General features: G+C 29.8%; 1 protein-coding gene across 2 annotated transcripts in view; it reads left to right on the forward strand.

Annotated features, from left to right (window-relative positions):
- sim (bHLH transcription factor single-minded) overlaps positions 1–23,726 on the forward strand; it is a 141,827-nt gene that overhangs the window by 107,727 nt on the left and 10,374 nt on the right. The window contains exons 4-7 of one of the 2 annotated variants that reach the window (XM_071184725.1): positions 9,369–9,454; positions 17,106–17,195; positions 18,864–18,988; positions 21,860–21,945. In XM_071184725.1, coding sequence (XP_071040826.1) covers positions 18,889–18,988; positions 21,860–21,945 — 186 coding nt within the window. In that variant the 5' untranslated portion in view covers positions 9,369–9,454; positions 17,106–17,195; positions 18,864–18,888. 2 annotated transcript variants of the gene reach the window in all.

The following is a 23,726-nucleotide window of genomic DNA, read 5'->3' on the forward strand; positions in this document are numbered from 1 at the left end:
GGTGTGCGGTATTGGTCCTCGCTAAACTCTTCTGCCGTAAAGTGCTCGACTTCGCGTGCAGGTCGTCGGGCTACCGAAGCAGGGGTGCCATCACCTCTACAGAGGGTCAAAATTGTGATGGCATGCCTTCGGATCATCCTCAGGGATGTTTCCCAGACCGTCGCCAAAAGCCCATTGTGCAGCTCTAGTGCGACGTAAATGAACTACAACTACAACTTTTTAATTCTTTTTTTAAATGTCCTCTTTAATACATAATATCTGACTAAAACATGTTAAGTTTTTTTATTTATTTATTTTTCTGAAATGAGCTGAAATTTTATGAGCAGAAGGATCTTTTTTGGTCGATACTTAAAAAGTGATTTTATTGTTACGTACTGTTATCTAATTTTTTAGCATTTCCTTATTTAATTTTTAGAAAATTAAATAAGGCTATAGTAGGAAAATAAAAACGCCACTCTGTTTGAGAAAAATCTGTTTAGCAATCAGTTTTAAATACACGCCCTAAACAAATTATATGTCCTCCTCTTAAGAAATCAACCGATTCGATAGTGGTCTTTTATTTTCTTTGCACACAAGTATCACCAGTTACGAGGATAAAGGCAAAACTAAGGAAACAGGTGCTTTAAATTCATTTTCTGACATTAAAATATAAAAATTATGTGTAAAATTAATTGTTTGAATAACCTTGATCTTTGTCTGACGTATATCTTAGTAAAATAATGAAATGTTGGGATCGTAAGTTTTTCATGGCAAATCATTTGATCTAAAGTATAAAAACAATTATATTGAAAGTCATACAAATATGTAACCTTGATTTTTTTCTTAAAAAAATAAACAAAAAAAAAAATAAGAATAGCTGTTTTCTTCAAAGGGTTTGAGAAATTATTCGATGTCTGATAAAAAATTGGTGTTTAATATATTAATTTTATTTTACTTCATATATTTCAAACGCACTTACATAAAAGTTATTATTTCAACCGAAATTTCCTTTCGAAGATTTTTTGTGTCGCACACTGTTCTATTTCTTTTCCTCTTTATCTTATTCATTGGCGATTCAGTCATAATTCTATTAAAATTCGCATAAAATTCATTGTAAAAAAAGTTTTAGCACCTAAATAAATCTGTGAATTGCAGTATGCTTTATGAATGGAAGAATAATTTTATAATAATCTATACTGAAATTATGTAAGTAACGAATCCTCAAGTTAACGATAGTTTTGATGCGATAAATTATGCTGAAATATGACTAAAATTATGCAACACTGAGAAGAGGAAATTGTTTTAAAAATTATGCGGAAAAATTGCGAAATTATGGAGACAAGTTGCTACAAAACAATTGAAAGAGAAAAAAAAAATCATTTACAAAAATATAACTCTAATAATGTTTTTCAATTAAATTACATTCCTTCAATTATTGCAGCAATTTAAATAATTTACAGTGTATAAATATTCAACATCAACGATTGTCTAAGTGGAGTGATGTTAGCCTAGTAACTTAATATTTTTTTCAACGTCTCTGCTTCATCTTTTTCACGATCAACTGCACTTGCCATGCTTTTATTTTATCATATATTGAACAGCCGACCCAATTTCACGACTATCAATAATCAACTTCATAGCCTTGCTACTTTNTTATTTTATTTTATAACCGTCGTTGAACAGCCGACCCAATTTCGGGTTTACGACCTCTAATGCTCAACTCCGTAACCTTGTAATTTTTGAACCAATCCAGAAAACAAGAAACTCCTGGATCAGTACCTCCAGAGGTATTGCCTTGTTATGGGAACATGGAGGACTTTGCGACTCGACAGATTTAACGTGCATCAGTCACGGGGAGTCTTCGGCCGGCGGGGATTGAACTCACAAACTCTTGGACATGGGCCCAGTGCCCTACCAACCAGGCTATCCCGGCCTTGTACTTACGCTTGAAACGAATCCAGAAGACAAGGAAACTCCTGGATCAAGTATTGGTATACATTTGACTTCCATTGGATTTTTTAAATGACATTTGCGCCGAGTGCAGAATTCGTATCAACTAGCCACTGCTGGGATTCGAACCTGGTTCACCCCTTTGGGAGGCTGGTGTTCTATCCCCATATCCTTTAAAATCTGGACATACCTCTGAATCTGATTAAATCCAGAATATAAAATATTTTCACGTGCTCTTTGTTTGCGGCATACTCGGTGTAATCTATAGACTACTCATTCCTGGAATATTTTTGAATGCATAATCACATTCAATATTTAAGTTGGCCATTTATTTTGTATGAAAAATTTATTTTTGCCTTGTTTCAGATTTCAAAGTGAGGGTTACTTATATTTCTCATTTATTTATGAACATATTTTTCGATAACATAAAGGAGGACACTTATGTATAATTGACAAAAAGAAGGACAATTTATGAATTTTTTTTATACTTTTATGCTATGAAGAAGTCATTTGAAACTTGATTAAGAAACAATTGAGCTTCAATTATTTCAAAAATACCCGTATATGTCAAAAAATATGAATTAAAAATTATTAAAAAGCAGTTTTTAGTCCAAACAATGTTACGTTAACAGTATACATATAAATAAAAATAAAGAAGGACACTTTGCGAATTTTTTGTTACTTTTTCCAATGAGAAATTCATTGGAAACTTCTTTCAGATCACAAATTCAGCATAATATTTTTCAAATAGATCCATAGTAGTGACGAAATAAATACTCAAAATTTTTAAGAAGCATTTGCTTAGTCCAAACCATGCTACGTAAAGAGCCATGCTACGTCATTTTTACTAAGAACTTCTCAGTGGGTTTGAACTCTCATCCATACTGAGGAAGTGGGGTGTAGTGCTTATCCCATAGCACTATAGTAATAGAAGTGATCAACTCTAAAAGTGGAGTGTAGCGCTCATTTTTCCCCTACTCATATCTAGAAGACAAATATGAAGATTTTTTAACATTAAAAGTTCTATTAATTTTTTTTTTGTTAAAAACATTCCTTAAGAGAAACTTGTTTTGTGAACAAGTTACGAGAAATTAGTTCTCCTCAAGAGAAACTTGCTGGCGCATAGAGTAAGTTTTTTTTCTTTCTTTTTTTTTTCTTCTTTTTTTTTAACAGAAATGATAACACTCATTCGGAAAAATGTATTTCTATTTTAAGGTAATAAATCGCGTTATTTTTCTTGGTAATACAGTTTATTTAGAAATTAAATATTCAGAGTACATTACCTTCGCTAATATGGAACCGATATAGAAAAATTGTTCTTGCCTTGATATTGCACGTTTTCTTACTAAATTTCATTCACACTAAATTGAATTTATATGTGAACAACAAATCTTAACATTTGACAGATATCCAGTAAATAAGATATATGATTCCCACTTTGGCATGCATCTCAAATAATTTTTAAATTTTACACCAGAAATAAGATAGCCTAGCTGGTAAGAGTCTCTATTCATGTTAGCCATTTATAAATTAACAGAGTGATAGTGATAGTTTTATTCCACATCAAAAAACTCCAATATTTTGGAGAGTATATTCCAAATTCAACTGTGATGCATGCCGAATAACGAAAAGAAATTTAAAAAAAAGGTTAATGCCACAACGCAATTGGAGAATATCAATGCTTTCAAGTACCTGTAAAAGTAATAATGTAAAAATGTATTTATTTAATGTATTGCTCTTCACTTATTTTTATTGATCTATTTGTTTGTTTATTTATTTTTTATTTATTTATTTATATCTAAGACATGTGTACAGACTTTTCATATCCTATTTCTATTCAGTGTTATTATGTACAAAAGTTTTAAAGATCTATCTATATTTAAGCATTTATTCGATTTTTCAACCAAGTGTACAGAGTTTTTCAAAACGAATCATTAAAGCGATTCGAATAGAGCTGAGGTGACTCGAAACAACATATTACTTATGATTATGACTATGAATATGATTATGATTATGACTTTATTAGTAATGCGTTGATTCGATGTTCATTGATGTATTCAAATTACTAATTCGAATATACTGTTTTAGATTGTTGGTTAAACAATATCGATTACAATTAATATATTCGAGTCAATGATTTTGTGCCAGCAGATCAAATTCAGTGGATTAATTTTAATATCAAATAAATGATCACCGAAATTCAGCCAACTAATCTTCAAATCAAAACTCTCGAATTTAAAATTTATTCAGCGGGAGGAACTTTTGTACAGATCTTAGATAAATACTGTACTTTAATAGTGACACACACGCTAGAACAATTTTGAGAAAAGTTTTGATACCGCATCTGAGAATATATTATGATCATAATCTCAAAAATCGGAGCAGCGTGAATTAAATATTAAGCCAGCTACTCTAACAACTCACTCAAAATACAATAAAAAAACTGAAACAGAAATAATTCCCGTTGCTGTATATTTTAAAGGCAAAGACTATCGCTGTAACTTTTTTCTCTTGATTTTTGATAAATAGTAAATATAGCATAGACAATTTAGAAAAGATTTTCTAAAAGACTTTTAGGTTTTCAGATTTTTTTTATATCCAGTACCCTAATTCAATCTACATATTATGCTCATGCTCATGCGTATATTCTTGGTATATGTACTAGCTTATTTTTTTCATACCTGCACCGTACCTGCTCCTTACAGAATATTTAAATAAAATTTATGCTAAAGCAAAATTTCTAGAAAGAAAGAAGAAAAAAAGTCGCACACGTTTTAATACAGTTTATGTATTGTAACATATACAATGTAATAGTATTCCAACAGGGATTAAAGTACCAGAGGATAAATAAATATAAAGAGTATCGGACAATTTTTTTTTTTTTTTTAAATAGTTGCTAAGTAACATTTTTTTCCAACAGAGGACATTTTTACATCTTAAACTAATCCTTAAAATCGTATTTCTAAATGAAATCGTGGTATTCTCTCCAGAAAAAAACTCCTATGCAATTTGAAAACGTAGCTGTCCCAAGTAATCCACGAGAAAAATTTTTTAATTATCAACTCTTCATGCGCACGCATAGCTTTTTTTTTTTCACTGAAAAGAGTCATTTGAAAATCGAAAAATTCTGTTAACTTAGTTGCCGGAATTTTTCGTTTGTGATTACACTTGAATTCATATCGGAAATCTTCAAGTAATCAACCAGATTCTCTTACTTTTTTTTCTTTCTTTAAAAAAAAAAAGGTATATAGGCATGTAAAAAAGATATTGGCAAATATTAACAAATTAAGACTTATTTTAACTAATAAGAAAATTATTTATTTTATTAATTTTTTTTTTATGAATTTTACCAAAAAAGGGTAACATGGGAATACGCTGACTGGAGCCGAACCCTATGAAATAATAATAATAAGATTAAGAAAAGACTATCTCTTAATATCAACAATTTTGATCCAAAATTAAAATCAACAATTTAAGTTTATACTTCCAAATATAGGAGACCTTACTCACGAAGTTTGCTTAATTCAGAAAATACTGGATACATTTATTCATTTGTAGTAAATCTAAAGAACTTAAAAAAATGCACAATTCAATTTTTTAAAAAAACTATTAATTATAAACTATTTCAATAGTCTTATTATTGTTTAAAAAAAAACATCTCATCCTTATATATTACTATATACGACCCTACAATAATGAAAGTGATCAGTTTCTGGCATTTTTTAAAATTTCTCAGGAAATACTGAAAGCATTATTTTGTAAATCTAGAAGTGTTTAGTACATGCGATTTTTCATATTTTTCTCACATACATACTCAAAATTTGAAGCTTTCAAAGGTTTGGGGGCCTACAATAAATTACGAAAGAAAACAAGTATTTTTGAGCACTCTATGTCAGAAAATCAAGCAATTGGTTTGTAATTTATATAGATTACTTAAGTTGTTATTTTTAATAACTGCATAAAATTTCGTAAGCCTAACGGTGGAGATATGGACATATTCATAAAAAACACATTTTTTTTGTCTTACGTTATCTTTTTTCCCCCTTTTTTCTGCGTTTTAACTTTATAAATATTCAATGGAAATAAACAAAAATTTTGTAGTAGTTTTTAATTAATTATAAATCTTTTGATATAAAATTTTAAAAAATTCGCTTAAAACTGTCCAAGGTATGAGTATTTAAAAGTAGTTCTTTTATATTGCGCATGCGCAGAAAAAATATAAGGAAAATTTTTTCATAATTTTGTAGTGAATCGTATTTGGCTACTATATTAAAAATTTAATTGAATATCTTAAAAATTTGAAAAATTTCAAGCAATTTACTGAATAGTTTTTGTACTCGTCAAGAAAGCTCAAAACGATAAGGGGTTTTCCCCAATCTTCATTTTGTACTATTAAACAAGAATTACTAAATGGATCATCACCCGTAAAATAATGTTTTCTTTCCTTATAATATAACATTTTGGTTTCCGGATGATTATTGTAAGGTATTATCATTTGTTATTAAATTTTGTCTTGTGATACAAAATAAAATTTGTGAAAAACCCCCGATATGGAAAACCCTTGAGCTTTCTCTTAAGTACAAAAACTACTTAGACAATTGCTTAAAACTTTCTAAATTTTTAAAATATTCAAATAAAACTTTTATTTGTAGTTGCCAAATACGATTCACTACTAAATTATGAAGAAAAAAAGTTTATAATATTTTTTCAGCGCATGCACAGTATAAAAGAACTATTTTAAATACTCATTTCTTGTGCAGTTTTAAACTAATTTTCTTTAAGTTTTATGTTAATAAATTTGTAATCAGTTTTAAATTGCTCCAAAAATTTTGTTTACTTCCATTGAATATTTATATTATGGCAACAAAAAAACTTTTTTTTTTAATATAAATTACCATATTTTCACAAATATTTAAGCTAAGAATACGAAATTTTATGCAGTTATTAAAATTAACCGCTTAAGTAATCTATGTAAGTTACAAGCTTATTACTTGATTTTTCTGGCATAGGGTGTTCAAAAATACTTGCTTTCTTCCGCAATTCATTGTCGGTCTCCCAAACCTCTTAAAGCTATAAATCTTATTACTAGGTATAAAAAATTTATAACATGAACTGTACATCTCTATGTTATAAAATAATATTTTAAATGCTTCTTGAAAAATTTAAAAAAATATCAAAAACTGAAAGTGTCTGTCCCATTATTGTAGGGTACACATCTTAAGAATTTATTGATCTGTAGGTTGTTAAATCTATAAATAAAAAAAGTTTGAACTTGGGTGGAGTTAAAGCAAGTATTCTGCTGATGTGTATAAGTGTAAGGAAATGATTTTATTACTAAGGAAAATGTATTGTATTTTCCTTATAATTTATAATCAATTAAAGAACTTCCACTGATTTGAGGAGGACTTGAAAATGTGCGCCGAAAACAATTTTTTTTTTCATGTATGTGCACTAGTGTTAAATAATAGTAAAACTCTGCATTAATATTTTCCGTGAAAAAACAAACTTGAAGAAAGAATTAAAATTTTAAACTAATATTTTGTTGTAGAATTTGTAAAGTTATCTTGAACTAAGTATTGAATGAAAATCATCTAAATCATTTTACACGAATAGCAACGGAATTCTAAGCGACACGAATTTGATGGGTTTTTCTTGATTCAATTTTTTGTTTAAAAAGGATTTTATTTAACGTAGTAAAGCTGCTTTTTCGAAAACTATTTTACACTGATATTGCTCTTTATGTTGATAAGACACAAATCGGAAAAGTCTGAACTTAATGAAGTCCATGCAAATATTTTGCTGATGTGTATAAAAATAAGGAAATGATTTTATTACTAGGGAAAATGTGATGCAATTTCCTTATAATTTATAATCAATTAAACAACTTTTACTGCTACAGTCGCAGTTAAAGGTGTTGGGGAAAAACATTTTTTTTTTCATGTATGTGTATGTCAACTGGTGATATGAGAATCGAACAATTCTGCATTAATATTTTCCGTAAGAAACAAAAAAACAAAAAGTAAATAAATAAATAAATAAAAATTAAACAAATATTTTGTTATGTGTCAGAAAAAAATCTAAATCATCAAAGTGGAACAACTTTAAGGAAATCTTCTTAATTAACTTTTTGTTTCAAAGGATTTCAAATAACTTGGTAGCGTTTTTTTTTTTTTTTTTTTTTTTTTTTTTTTTTTTTTTTTTTTTTTTTTTTTTTTGTAAACTATTATACAATAATCCCCTTTCGTATCATCTAAATATATTTTACAAAAACTAAAAAACTTTAAGAAAAGTGAACTATAACATTTAATTTTATTCTTTTCTTTATTTTCCATAACTGTTTTCCTACAACGTTATTTTTGATCCCATGATTTTTCGGCAACCCAAAAAGTAGGGATCTGATTGGGATTAGGATTTAGTTTTTTGATAAATCGGGTCAAACTCTTGTAATGGGTGGTTTATGGTTTATATATTTTGATAAAACCATTTTAATTTTTCTTGATCTCGAAATATGGGTGACTTATTTTGATTGGAATTTATTTGTTTGATAAATTTGATTATAATCTTGTATAGTGTATTTTAATTATTTCGATTACATTAATTAAACGATTTTCATTAGAGTTAAAAATTGCGTTTTTTTGGTTTCCTACAATGAAAAGACTTTATTTGAATAAAATAAAACAACGTTTCTTGGTTGAGACAAATTAAAAAAATAATAATAATTGCTCCAAAAGTTCTAAACAACTACTACAATAGCACCGTGAAATTATGTATTTGTAAATGGCGCTTAATATGGCGAATATGGCTGTCTATGGGCTGAGAAGATTTATTAAATATAGGTTTATTTCTAGAAAAACAAAGTTCTTAATCTACAAAACTCTTGTCCGGCCAGTCTTGACATATGCTTCTGAAGCTTGGACAATGACAAAACTGGAGGAAAATGGTGGTGTAAATGAAAACAATAACTGGAGAAGGAGATTTATCTTTGAACTGTACAAGATTTATAAACAACCTGATATTATTAAAAGCATAAAAAATAAATAGAATGAATTGGATCTCCCACGTGCTTCGAATGAGTGATGACAACACAATAAAAAAGATACTGCTTTTTAGACCCACTGGAAAAAGAAAGCGGGGAAGGCCGATGTTGAGATGGGCTGACTCAGTGGAGTCTGATTTTCTCACAATTAATGAAAAGAACTGGAGATCAAAGATAAATCGGAAATCGCCATGGAGAAATCTTCAGAGGAAGGCATTGGCTCACATTGGGCTGTCTGGCCAACTATGATGATAATGATGAAATGACGCTTAATACTTAATGTAAAGTTTTGTATTCTATTATGTAGTTATAAAATTTGAATTTCAAATTATTGAAACCTAAGTGCAGAGTAATGCCAAAGCCTTTCACTTTATAATTTAATTCCTATTTTTTTCTTTCACAGGTCTTGGGGATAGCTGGGGAGCAGCACCTCCTTTGCCAAACCCCTTAGAAAGTGCAATAAAAGAACTTGGTTCTCATCTCTTGCAGGTAAAATTCTCATATCCATTTGAACTTATTAATATAGACAAACTTCAAACATACAGCCAGTAATAAATTGTATATGGAGTTTGTAATTTATTCGTAAATATAAACATTAACAGTGTTTATAGTAACGATACTTTTCATTTAATTAAAATCTTTATTTCAAGTAGGTTTATATTTTTTTATCTTAATACTTTCGCTCAATTGTCTTTCAGTACAAAAAAAGAATTAAAATCACACTATTTTACATGCTACTTATTGATATTTTTATTCATTTAGTTTCTGAAGCAACTTTAAATATCAAAATTTTTCATCCGATTTTACAGAAAGCACAGAGTTTTTATTTCTTATAATAAATTTAGTCTAAAATCAAAATTAATACTTAGGAAGAAAATAAACTAATTATTTAATGCAGCATATTTTTTATGTCTTTTATTTTAAATCTTTTATAAGTTTCAAAACTTCATAATTATATCGAGGTATCTGGCACTAGATATTCAAATTTTGGTCATTATTGAAATTCTTTGAAATCTTTAGTAATAGTTTTTCTTATTATTTTGATTAAATTACAAGGAACTTAGTGCTATGTTACAGAAACTCGTGAGTTACTTTCTAGTTATTGATATTTTAATATATGCTTGTGCTCAATAACCTACATTCAAGGTCATGTATTACAATAGCATATTAAGTTAGCTTTTCACAATAGCTTTTTTCTTTTGCTTTCTTGTATTTAAAGTTTAAATATTCTTCCTCTTTTTCTCTTCTTTTTTTCTAAAAAAAAAAAGAAAAGAAAAGAAAGGAAGAAAAAAAGGAGGCTAATAGAGACTTTCTTCTATTAGGTTGGAGAAAATAGTGCGGTAAAAACTCGATTTTTTTTTTTTGTTTCTAGGAATTTTGCATGCCATTTCCTTTTGTTCTTAACACACTTGTAAAAGCCTGATATTTTTCTAAAAAACAATAAATAAAGGAAGGTAATAATTAAGACTATGTTCTATTAGATAAGAAAAAACTGCTTTCTATAAATTTTAGACTTCTTTGGATTCCTCCAAACATTAAAATAATTAATAAAATTGGGTACTTGCAACAAACTACATGGTTTTGTCTAATTACGTGGTTGTTCATGACTGGTTAGCGTTAGAAATTTAAGGCTTGGATGGGTTTATTATTACTCGCAATCAATTTTTGGATCAGATTTAATTTTATACATGCAAGTGACGTCACGCATGTGCGTCGAACCTGATTGGCTGACACACGGATGACATCATCCTATTATGAATTTAGTAATTTGGGATAAATAATTTAATACTGTCTTTAACTGTCATTTAACTATCTTTAGATTTGTAAAGATTTACTTTGATTGTGTTTAAAGTATCGAAATCGATTTGGATGAATCTGAAAATTCTCTTAACGTAATTATACCGTAACAAAAATATTTATCAAAAGTTTAAAGTCAGATAACAATAATACTATACCCTCTTTCTAAAAATACTGATTTCAGAATTGTGCTAATTTAGCTATATTTCTCTAAATCTGATAATATGATGACCTTCTTTTATGCATGTTTTTATGTATACAGAGTAAAGTAAATAACAGTTATCAATTTATTTTCGGAAAAAAGTACAATCATTAAAAGCACAACATTCCTACAGCTTCTCCTTCTACACGCATTTCAATGTTAATTTTGGTCGTAAGGAAAAAGCCCCATAAAAAATGTTTGTGGAAACATGTATAATTCATCAAACATGTATATTTTCATAGCATATAAAAATCTGAACAAGTTACATTATCTTTTCTGAGCATGAAAATTTAAACTGTAATAATTAACTGATAGTAACAACTGATAATAATTGACTGTTGACAATAATTAACTGATTTTTTAGAAATAGAAGAATATTTTACGATTACATTTTCAAAAAGTAAAACAAAATGTAGTTTCCAAATACTTTACAACCCGCAATTCACAGGTTAAAATTCTTTTGTCTGCCGAAACATTTCTGTAAATTTTATTTTCAAAATATTTCCCATAACTATTTAATAATTGTACAAAGATTAAAGAACAATTATTCGAATGCAAAATTGCATAATTGGGTATTAATAAGTTAGATATATCTCCATCATTTAATCAAGCTCTTTAAGACGAGGGAAATAGTTTTCTCGCTAATATTAATAAAAGCGAATGTTTTGAATGTTCTACATTATTTGTAAACAGAAATTCAAATATCCCATTCATTATTCATTAGAAACAAGTAAAGGGTGATTAGTGTCCCCATTTTGCGGACAAGAATTTTCCATTGAGTAGAGATAGTGTCGTGCAAATGGGATCCAGCGATAAAGAATTCGGCACCTACATTCATTACGATAGAAAGGGGGACGATTTATTCTCGTTCGCTAAGATCAACAAGCCCGATCGTACATCACAGGAAGATCATTTACATAATTCCTACACCAGCCTTTGAGTGCTGTGGCCCGCCATAAAACCGGAAGCGATAATCCGTCATCGGCCAGCGATCGTGCCTCTGCATCAGAAGACACCATTTTACCATCCGAGTTGTAGATCGTCTGCGGGATTTGAAAGTTCGTATTCTACCACTCTTCTTCGCCTTTTACCACTTATCATTGAGAGGTAGACCATTACAGCAGCGCCAGAGAAATAAAAGAGTTAGAGTTTCGAATTGTTTGTACAGATGGAATTTTTAGGTTTGATTCATTGAAGTGAAACTCTTTCGTTTGCTGTTTTTAGACGAAATGGCTAGAATTTTTGCAAGCGATATTTGCGATAGCAATAAGTGACTAGAATAAATCATGTTTATATCGATAGTCGTCTCATTCTCGTTTGTTTTCAGAAATCGTCTGAATGGTGATGCATGGCGAAGTAATGTTTGATGCATGAGTTAAAAGAATATCCTCTTACAGAACAGCATATTTCATCAAAAATGACATTAGGATTCTTTTCGGTCAGCTCAAAATAAATTTCGATGCTATACTTGAAAGCAATCTTTTAAATTTTTTTCCCTTTTTTTTAATATTTATTTCTTAGTTACTTTTATTTCACTCCTCCTTTTTTTTTTTTTTTTTTTTTTTTTTTTTTTTTTTTTTTTNTTTTTTTTTTCTTTTTTTTTTTCAGTATGCGTGAAATAAAAATTTATTTTTTCTACGAAATGGATATTATTACTTATTGAGTTTATTGACAAACAATTACTCAAGTTTCAATCTTCAAAGTGTTTTTTATTTTCATACATTATTAATTATGCCTATATGAAACTTAAATGAAAAGACTACAAAAAAGAAATTGTATAGCAAAATTTAAAAAAAGCAGCAATAGAAATGCATGGAAAATTTTGAAACAAACCTTCTTCCAGCCGTGGACAGATAATGGTTTAAGATGATTATATGCATAGATTAAATAGCGTGTCCTAATATACTGACGATTTTCAAAAACTTATAACAGAAAAACAGCTAAGGTTAAGAATAATAATGATAATAATTATATATAAAAAAAGAAATTCTTAGAACGAATTCATGTGACAGGGAATAAATTTTTCTTCCTAAAGCTCCTGGTTTTAATTCAAACCAATTTCAATAGATGGCGCTGCAGATAGTAAATGTCTAATTCAATGAAAAATAATTGAAAATCATTAAAAAATTTTGAAATCTTCTTATGAATGAAAGCCTTATTTCAATATTTACAAAAAATTAACAATCAGTTGCAATCACCTGCGTAATTGACGTGTTGTCATACGATTTTTAATTATTATTATTTTTATTTATCTATTCAGGTTTTCTATTCATAACACTTCCTAACGAAAAATTTTAAAAGTACGACCAGGAACTCAGGAAGGAAAAATGAGAACCTTGCTACAGGAATTATCTGCAAAAATTTTTTTCCGTTTTTCAGTTATAAATATTTGGAAATGGTTAGTCTAATTTAGAACGCCCTGTACAAACAAGGTGTTTCGTAATCAACGTCATTTGCGTACATGTTTTTAGAATTCTTGTCAAAAAAATAAAGTCTTTAGAACCCACAATCTAAGGATATGAAATTAATATTTAAGTGAGAAAAAAATCTTTCAAAAACTAAGATACTATTCACTCATTGCTAGTAATTTTTCAACCCCATAGAACTTTAAATGAGTGCCTTACTTACAGTTTTAACAGAGAAAAAAAATTTTTGAGGAATTTTATTCCAAATTTGTTAGAACTGAGCTCTATAATGTTTCGTCACATTTTTTAATGATTAAATATAATCCATAAGCTTCTGCATATTCGAATTACTGGATTTTTTACAAGAATTCTAAAATACATTTATGAAGCAAAAATTCTACGGAGCACTCACAAAATGAAATAATAAAAAATCAAAATTAAAAGGAAAAAAAATCTGAGGGACATTTTTAAAAGATTGACTTTTCCCCCCGTAATTTTACAGGATATGACAATATGAGTACGCAGAAACATTTTTCGAACAGGTATAAGTTGAAATTCGTATAAAGGAGAAATATACGATATGAAACAATCAACTTAAAATTTTATGACATCTCTATCATCTATTTAATTTGAAATTACAGAAACATTAAAAAATTACAAAACCAACTACCAATTTTCATAAGAAACGACAGTAGTAATAGATATGCGGCTAAAGCTCTTCTCGAATCAGTTAAAAAATTAAGTTATCACATCTATGAGTATGAAAATATTGTGTTATAAGAACGTTTAAAATGTTCATATAAACGTTTAAAAGAACTCATTTCACTGATATTAACGTTGATTAAAAAATCACGAGCATGCCTTTTTCATTCATGTGAGTTTCAGTTTGTAAATTTTAGGAAAACATTCCCAATTTTTTATAATCTGATATTGAATGCCCATAATAGAAGCAGCTAAATTTTCTTTTCAAAATTTTTTTTTAAAAAAATTACATTTTCGAAAATCTCAAGAATTAGTTGTTCCCTCTTAAGTCTGAAAATAGAAATTCGTTTAAAAGCAAAACCAATCATCGCAGATGTTAAAATAATTAAACATAAATTACGATAGGCTGAAACAGATAATTGAATCTTCTTATTTCTATTTGTTAGAAGGAATATAAATTATTCTTTGTAATGAAAACAATTGTTATTAAAAAGCAAGCAAAATTTTATTAGTTAAATTTCCGATTCCCATTTTTTTCTTCTTGAACATTCGCCCAGCTCAATTCAATTACTTGTATATTAGTTATGTAAATAAACAACTAGAAATCGTATTTCTGACAGCTTCTGATTGTCTGATGAAGTCAAGTTTTGTTCAAGATTCAAAAAAGTGAAGTTTATCACTCAAATTTACAAACAACGTACCGCTATTGCTACGAAAAGACAGTTTTCGTCTTACCGTTTTCTGCATTTTTATTGGACAAAGGAATCATATGATAGCAAATATTAAGAAGTCAATCAATTGTATTTACTCTTATTATGACATTCATGTAAAATTTTGTATTTTGTAAAATTTTTGTTTATTTTGATATTTAAATGAAGATTTTTAATAAAACTGTTTAAAATTCTGAAGCAATATTCAAAATATTTAATATCCTTATAGTTTAAAATTCTGAAGCAATATTATACTATGTCTAAATAACCTCTTTGACGAAAAATATTTTACGGTTCTTTTATTGAAACCAAAAATTAAATAGAATTTAAAAAATCGAGTTTGTGGAGAAAGCAGCAAATTTATTATATTAAAATTCCATCCCAGATAAATTTCAAGAAAAAATTTTGGGATGTTATAATTGAATAATTTTTTGTTGAATTATTTGAATAATTGCAATTAATTCTATATGCAATGTGTGAGTGACCTTAGTAATAAATACAATGCGAATTGTTGTCGATTGCTTAATTTTATTATTATTATGATGTTAAATGTACTATGAGCAAAAAAAATTGGACTATTCTGAATAGCTTTAGATTCCACGATTGAATCTTCACGTTCTAGGACTCTCTATCTTAAATGGTTCGAGGGAATGTGACCTCAAATAAAAGTCTTATTTTTAAAATTCGATTTGTCAGGAACTATTCGACCAGCTTCGCTCAAATTTTGTATTTTTCTTGCTAAAATTACATTCTTTCAAACTATTTCTTAAAAAAATTATACCTTACAATTTAAATAAATAAATTAATAAATAAATTTCAATAAATAAAATAATAAAAAGTAATACATACTTACTAAAAGCTATTTAAATGGAAATACCTTTGGATAAAAGAATTTTGAAATTATGCGGAAAATTTTTCAATTCGCTTTAGAAGTTCTGGAGAAATGGCGATATACGCAAAAAGCAAAATTAACATTATGGGGTCGAAACTTTGAACCGCTATCCTGAGCAAACTATCATATTTCTCAAAATTTTATTTCATATTATAACCGTCTTTTTGAACAGCCCACTACTGAACAGTTTACTACTACGAATGTTCAACTTTATAGCCTTGTAATTTTGAACCCAATCCAGAAGACAAGGGAACTCCTGGATCAAGTATTGGGAGAAATTTGCCTTCGTGGAGGACTTCTTGATGGAACTAACCCGCATTTGCGTTACATGAAGAGGAAACCCACGGTTAGTCTCACGGCAAGGGGACTCTAACCCATGATCAGTTTACCACTGAGGATATTTTATGTGCGCTGTAGTCAGTGCGAGCCGGGTGCGGAATTCGTATCAACCAGCTATCGCTGGGATTTGAACTGTGGCAACTCCGTCAAAAAAAAAAAAAAAAAAAAAAAAANAAAAAAAAAAAGTTGACAAAGTACGATTTTGTGTTTGATTTCATAACTTAAGAAATCGTCTGCACTAATTAATTAACAGATTTGAGGTTAACCTCTTGAACCATTAATATTTAGTCTCAGAACGTGGAGATCAAATCATTAAATCAAAAGTTTTTCAGAGCTCTCTCTCTCTCTCTCTCGTTCTCTTTCTTTTTTTTTTTTCTTCTTCTTTTTTTCCTTTTCTTTGCGCATTATTCTTTTTTGAAGATTTGAAAACAATTTTCTCACTTGTTTCCACTTTCCAACACAAATACATTAAAAACCTCATATTATCCTTAAATGATGATTTCAGATGTAACAATTAACGCTGTTTTTCAAGGCTCTGTCGCCAAGGAAAATTAAAAAAATCCATAGTTTAAGTGCCTTACACTTAAAGAAATGTGATGATTTTAAACAACATATCTCGTGAAGAATTATCTGGGCTTTAGAACAGACAAATAACTTAAATACTTTAGAAGTTATTAAAAATCGCCTATTTGGCGTCAGTTTTCCACCTAGGAGAAAATTAGCAAAAGCAGTGCCTTATTCCTATTTTTTGCAAATTCTTATGAGCCCAGGTAATGCAACATTGGAGTAAGTTTTTAAATATTAAAAAATTAGACCACAAACGCTTATCATTTTCACAAAACTGCGACTTTTCTCCATATTGAGATTTTTTGCCATTTTCAAAAGAAGGGCAGGCTTTAGACTCAACTTGACTTAACAGTTATGAGTAACAGTTGCAAACTCACAGCAGTTATAAAAATAGCATATTATTTACAAAAAAAAGCTTTATTTCATCTTTCGACGGCAGCCTTGAAGAGCAGCCTTAAATTAGACTTTCAGTTTTAAATTCTAATGATATTTATGAGAAACTAATTTTTTTTCATATTTATTTCAGACGCTGGATGGTTTTGTTTTTGTTGTTGCTCCAGATGGGAAAATAATGTATATTTCTGAAACTGCTTCCGTCCATCTAGGATTATCACAAGTAAGGTTCATTTTTCTAACTAGTTTTCAAAAGTAATGCTTTACATTCATTATAAAAATCATAGACAGTTTCATAAAGTTTTTATTTTGATAACTAATATCTCATTTTTTTCTCACTGAAGTAACTTAGTCACTACATGTTATTTATTTTATTTAGAGAAATACTAACTTTTTTAATGATAAACAATACAACCACGATATGTATATAAGATATGGCACATTTAAGATACAAATCAAATATAATAAATGCGTTATTCCCCATGCAAGAATTAATGAATAATACTAAATAAGAGAATAATATAGAATAAAAGAATAATATAAAATCTATCCCATGTAAGGTTACTAGGGCATTGGAACTATGTCCAACAGGTCGTGAGTTCAATCCCCACCGGCCGAAGACTCTCTTTGTAGTAAATGGTGACCGGTGCACGTTAAATCTCTCTGGTCACAAAGTCCTCTATGTTCCCATGACAAATCATATCTCGGAGGGTACTGAATCAGAGGTTGATCGTTCTCTGGTGCTGGTTAAAATTACGATTTGTGGATGAATGAATGCATGTAGGAATGGGACCGCCCTATAAACGGGTTGTGACGTATGTGTCAGGCAGAAGTCGAATTCTTGGCCATAGATGGCGCCACTGGAAACCAAGAAGAGCAGTCCCTTCGCCTTAATGATAACAACTTACGACAATAATAACAACAGATCGTTTATAAGAATTATAAAGATAATAAATACATTATTCTCCCGAATTCATCCCCTCCTTAGCATTTTCAATTTTTATGAAACGTATCTCAAAAGTAATTAGATATGTCATATTAAGTTCTGTGAAGTTTCAGCCTTGCGAACTAAAAGTAAAAAGGACTTTTGATTAAACCGTCATGATTTTTGTTTGGTTGCTTGTTTTGTTCGTTTACGTCGCTCTAGAGCTGCGCAATGGGCTATTGGCGACGGTCTGGGAAACATCCCTGAGGATGATCCGAAGACATGCCATCACAATTTTGATCCTCCGCAGAGGGGATGGCATCCCCGCTTCGGTAGTCGGACGACCTGCACGCGAATTTGAGCACTTTACGGTAGAACAGTTTAACGAGGACCAATATCGCACACCCTCGGTCCCTACGCAGACTGATCCAAGTGGTCACCCACCCGCACACTGACCGCAGCCAGTAATGCTTGACTTCGGTGATCTGCTGGAAACCGTGTCTTAACGATCAGTCCACTGCCGGTCTCATGATTTTTGATTAAAACGTATAATAATTTCTGAAATATTTCGCCAAAACGTCTGAAATTTTTACTGAACATTAGAAATCATTTATCAAGTACCTACACGAAATATTTAATAGCCACAAAGTTATCTAGATCTAAACTTGATCTTAACTTTTTCTTATTATAATTCGCTTATACACGCTGATTTTCCGCAGAACACTCTTCCCTTACCGTTACAATATTTTGTTTTTCCTGAAACTTTTCAGAACTTAGCAAGACAAGCGCATCAAGTTTTTCATTACAAATGTCAACAAAATTTGAACTGATAAGCGGCTTGACTTCAATTCAACCAAATAGTTTGTTTTGCATCTTTAATGCAACTGTTACTCGTATTTATACGCTTTTAGTAAATGAAATCTCTAATCCAGTTTAAAATTTTTTTATTTCTACTTCTATTTTTAGGTAGAGTTGACAGGCAACAGCATTTATGAATACATCGATCCAACTGACCATGACGAGATGGCTGCTGTTTTGTCCCTTCAGACACCACCTGTTCATCCTCAAATTCCTGCACCACAGGGTGGTCAGTACGTCTCGACTCTTCCATGTCTATTTGATGATCGTGTCATAATAGTTAAATGAAAAAAGATATTCACTAGCTATTATACCTTTATGGGGCCACTCTTTTCCTAGTTATTTGTTTTGTTATGTTACAAATATGTAACATGTAATAATAGTTAAAATGTTTGTAATGTTTTGTTAAAATATTTTTTATGATTGTAATTGATTTATAAAAAAAATTGTGTATTAACTAAAATTGGACGATTTTTAAGAAAATTTATTTTTTGTGGGAAGATGAGCGAGTGGGTGGTGTTTTTAAAATTTTACCTGCTGTAAAGAATTATTACAGGACTCTCGAGGTCTGGAAATTTTTTTAAAGTAGTAGCGAAAATGATACACTATCTACCAATAAGTTTTTGGACACCTATGCAAATGACTATATCTGCGGTTCTGAGATACGTCACGACCTCCGCCGGTATATAATGTGTAGGGAACAACATCAACATTAGTCCCATCCAAGATGACTACTGTACTATTTTGGATGACAATGTGCTTCCTACGTTGTGGCAGTTTTACGGGGTGGACTCCTGTTACTTCCAGGATGACAGTGCCAGCTGTCATGTTACGAGGGTCACCAAGACTTAGTATGGTGCCAATGGAGTTAATCGAATGGACTGGCCTGGCCAAACCCCAGACCTGAACCCTATCGAGAACCTCTGGGACGAGCTGGATCGCCGAATTAAGGGATGTACTACCCGTCCAAAATCGGTGAAGGAACTTGCATGTCTTCTCCAAGCCGAGTGGAAGACCGCTAGCCGTCATACAATGACTAGTGGAAAGTATGCCTCGGAGGGCTCACGCTGTAATTGCCTCTCGTGGAGGCTCTACCAATTATTGATTATGAATAAAGTTTGTTTTTCTTTTCAATCACACGTGTCCAAACACTTATTGGTAAATAGTGTATATTTCTAGATGCCTTAAGCTGTCAATAAACATTTAATTTAACGAAAATATATATGGGTGCAAAAAATATCTCGTAATTAATTTCGCAATTCACAAATGAAAGATAAATTTAAGCATTTTTCAGTAGTCATGAAAAATGTTAGCTATCACTCATTTATTTTCTACAGGTCGTGGGAACCCCGTATAATAAACTTAAACTTGTGTCCTTATAAATAATCGAATTTAACAATTAACAAACGAACGAATTTAACGAACGCATCAAATTTATTAAGCATAAGTCATAACTGGAAAAATAACTCCCCATTGACATTTAAGAACTAATAAAGTTGGTGGGAAGCATGTTTTCCATGGCCTTATAAAGAGTTAAAATGAAAAAATTTGCTGTTGCAATACTAAACATTTAAAATTCAACTACATATTGTGATTGCAGTCATTATTAAATTCCTCAAAATTCTGTACATTAATTTTACATTCTTGTTTCAAATTGATAAATACATTATAATTACATTTCTTTTTTGTATATTTCAATATAATTTTAAAAAATAAAACATTGAATCTCCAACAGAAATTTTCAAAATAGTAAATATAGCTGAGTTTCTAGAAAGCAAATCACGTGGTAAATGAATAGATAAAAGTAGAGCCCCTAAATTAGAGGAGCGTTCATAGTATAGGAGCCTTAGATAAAAGCAGTCTTGTAAATTCTGGCTGTTTATGTTTCGTAATTCTTGATTGTCGAAAATAAAATAATTTTTTGAATTGGTTTGCATATGGTCATTATTTTTAATTGCGCTATGATGAAAATGGGAATTATTAGCTACGAAAATTTTTAAAATTATGAGCAGCTTTGGATGTATTATATTTGTTGATTTAACTAAGTAAAATATTGCGAAATGAAGTTTAATTACTTCGATGGCGCAACTATATTTTTTTGGGATAACTTTATTAAAAAAATTTTGTTTAGTGGTTAAGCATTTAAAAAAAAACATTTTTAAGTAAAAATTGTCACATGCATCATAAGAGTTAAAGTTGCAACTATTAAATTAAAAGAATAGCATCAGGAAAGTGCAGCTATTTTGTCAGATAAGAAAAGTATATCAAAATAGCTTTTGAAAATCTTCTGCCGCGTATTGTTTTTTGTTAAAAAAATATTTTGTAAAATGTAAGCACAAGAAAACTTTTTAAAGTTTAATTAAAAAAAAAGCCTTTATATTGGAGTATGGAAACAATTAAACAACAATTTTTAAGATTTTATCTAGCTATAAGAAATGAAATCATATTGATAATTTTCAGAGATTCAGCTAAAAATCTTTCCCATTTTCTTCACAGTTTCAAACTTAACAATTAAAACATGCTTACGTTTCGTACGTTTCCCTCAAGTTATTAAAGTCTACTCAACTTGACATAATTAGAGACCTTTTCAATAACAAAAACTATAATCCAACTGAAACTACACGCATAAAAGTATCTTTAAATGGTAAAAGTTAAGTGACGTTGTATCAAAAATAAATTGTGTCTAAAATACGAATGCTATAGAAATTGCAAAATGCTTCACTTTAACAAAACGTTTTAACAGCTGATGAAGTAATTAAAATCTGCATTAAATAAAATACTTCATTTAAGTAATTATCATTTAACAATAAAAATCTATTCTCTTCCTGAAAATTACGAGTAATTTGCGTATTTCGGGATCACGCAACCGAAAGTTTACGATTATAAAGAACTAATTAAAAGATGCTACTTAATTACGTATATATTTTCATCAGTGGTATTTATTTCATTTGAAATATGTCACGCGTTGTAAATTGTTTATTCGTTCCTTCTCTATTTTGCTCAATTAAGAAAATTCTAATTATTATGATTATTTCTGACAATGAAAGAGTGATGTTTGCTTACAGTGTGCTTATTTTTTTTTTTACTTTGTTTTGTTTCTGTAGAATTTGAGCTGGAGAGATTGTTCTTTGTGAGGATGAAATGCGTTCTGGCCAAGCGAAACGCTGGTTTGACATCGGGTGGATACAAGGTGTGCTCATTTAAAAATCGTTGGTTAATTATTTTCTTAAGCTTGTTTTTATATTTCTCTTTCCTAAGAAAGTAGGGGAGAGTGGGGTCAATTGTAACATTTTTTTACTTAACTATTTTTAACTAACAAAAAATCCAATATATTATTAGTATTAATTGACAGACGAGTAAAGTAGACTATCCTCTACTAGAAAAAAATATCCTATTTTAAATGTTATTATATTAGTTATTAACAATTTTTGACAGTCGTGCACTTGTTACAATTGTCCCCACTCAATTGTCCCCCAATTGTAACAGTTCATAAATTCAACTAAAACATAGTTAATTATACGTATTATCATAGTTGTGATATATTTTTTTATTGATCAAAATAGTAGTGATATTTTAGGAGTAAAAATAATAATGAGCAGAGACCTAAAGGGTTAAACTTTAAGGGGTTAAAAATTTTAATTTATGCTGTGAAAGGTGACAAATAAAATAATGCACATGCAACATATTATAAATGATGTAGGAAACTATCGGTGGTTCTTAAAGAGTTAAGTAATGGTTTGTAAACATAAGATTCAATCGTCCCCAAGACGCCATTTCAGCTTCATTTGTTAAAGACAATGCTAGTTAATAACCAAAACCGATCTTTTTTTTTTGAAATGTTAATTAAGGTGTCCACTTACATATTCGGTTAATAATTTTTATTTGTTTAAACAAAATTACTTTGTTACAATATAATATTCTAATACCAAAAAAGTACTTACATGGCGTGAAAATATCTTTTGTGATGTAACTCTTTCAAAAGTACATAAAAATGGTTGCCAGCAGGGGTGTACATGTAGATTTATTAAATACACCTTGTGCGCCACCTAGGAACCAAATCCAAAACCCGACACTCGAAATTTTTACTCTGTTACAATCGTACCCTGTTACAATTGACCCCACTCTCCCCTACTACAGTTAAAAAAAATTATTACAATTGAGCTTTCTCATCCTATTGTAATCTTCAGAACCGATGTACTAATACCATAGAAAAGTTATCAGACATAGTAATCACCTTCTCTAGCGCAGCGCAGTAATATAGAAAACACATTCACTAACGTAAATTATTTTAGTGTATGCCATCCTACTTAGTGCTAAAATATTTTAAAACTGACACCACAACAACAACAAAAAATTCAAATTCTTGGTATTTTACTTTATAACCGTCGTTGAACAACCGAAAAAATATTTGGGTTTGCGACTACTAAAGCTCAACTCCGTAACCTTGTAATTTTGAACCCATTCCAGAAGACAAGAGAAATCCTGGATCAATTATTGGGAGAAATTTGCCTTCGTGCAGGTCTTTTTGATGGAACTAACCCGCATTTGCGTTAGGTGGCCAGGAAAACCACAAAAACCTCCCACTGTCGGTCTGACTGCAAGGGGACTCTAATCCATGATTCGTCTACCACTGAGGATATTTTGCGTCAGCACTGTGGTCGTTACAAGCCAGATGTGAAATTCGTATCACTCAGCCACCACTGAGATTCGTATCTGGTTCACCTCTTTGGAAGGCAAACGCTCTATCCCCTCTAAGCCATCCAATTTTTTCTATTGTGCAATGTGCAATAAGTACAATAGGGAAAAAAAATTATTACTCAAATAACTTTTTCAATTATTGGATTTTCACGCATTAAGTGTCATACTTTATGATTGAAAAAAATTGAGTGTTCAATTATGCTAATAAATCAGCTATTAAACAAGTTACAGGCAAAAAGCGTATTATCTCTGAATAACAATAATTCTATGCCA

This window comes from Parasteatoda tepidariorum, chromosome 9 (assembly GCF_043381705.1).
Source record: "Parasteatoda tepidariorum isolate YZ-2023 chromosome 9, CAS_Ptep_4.0, whole genome shotgun sequence".
Lineage (NCBI taxonomy): Eukaryota > Metazoa > Arthropoda > Arachnida > Araneae > Theridiidae > Parasteatoda > Parasteatoda tepidariorum.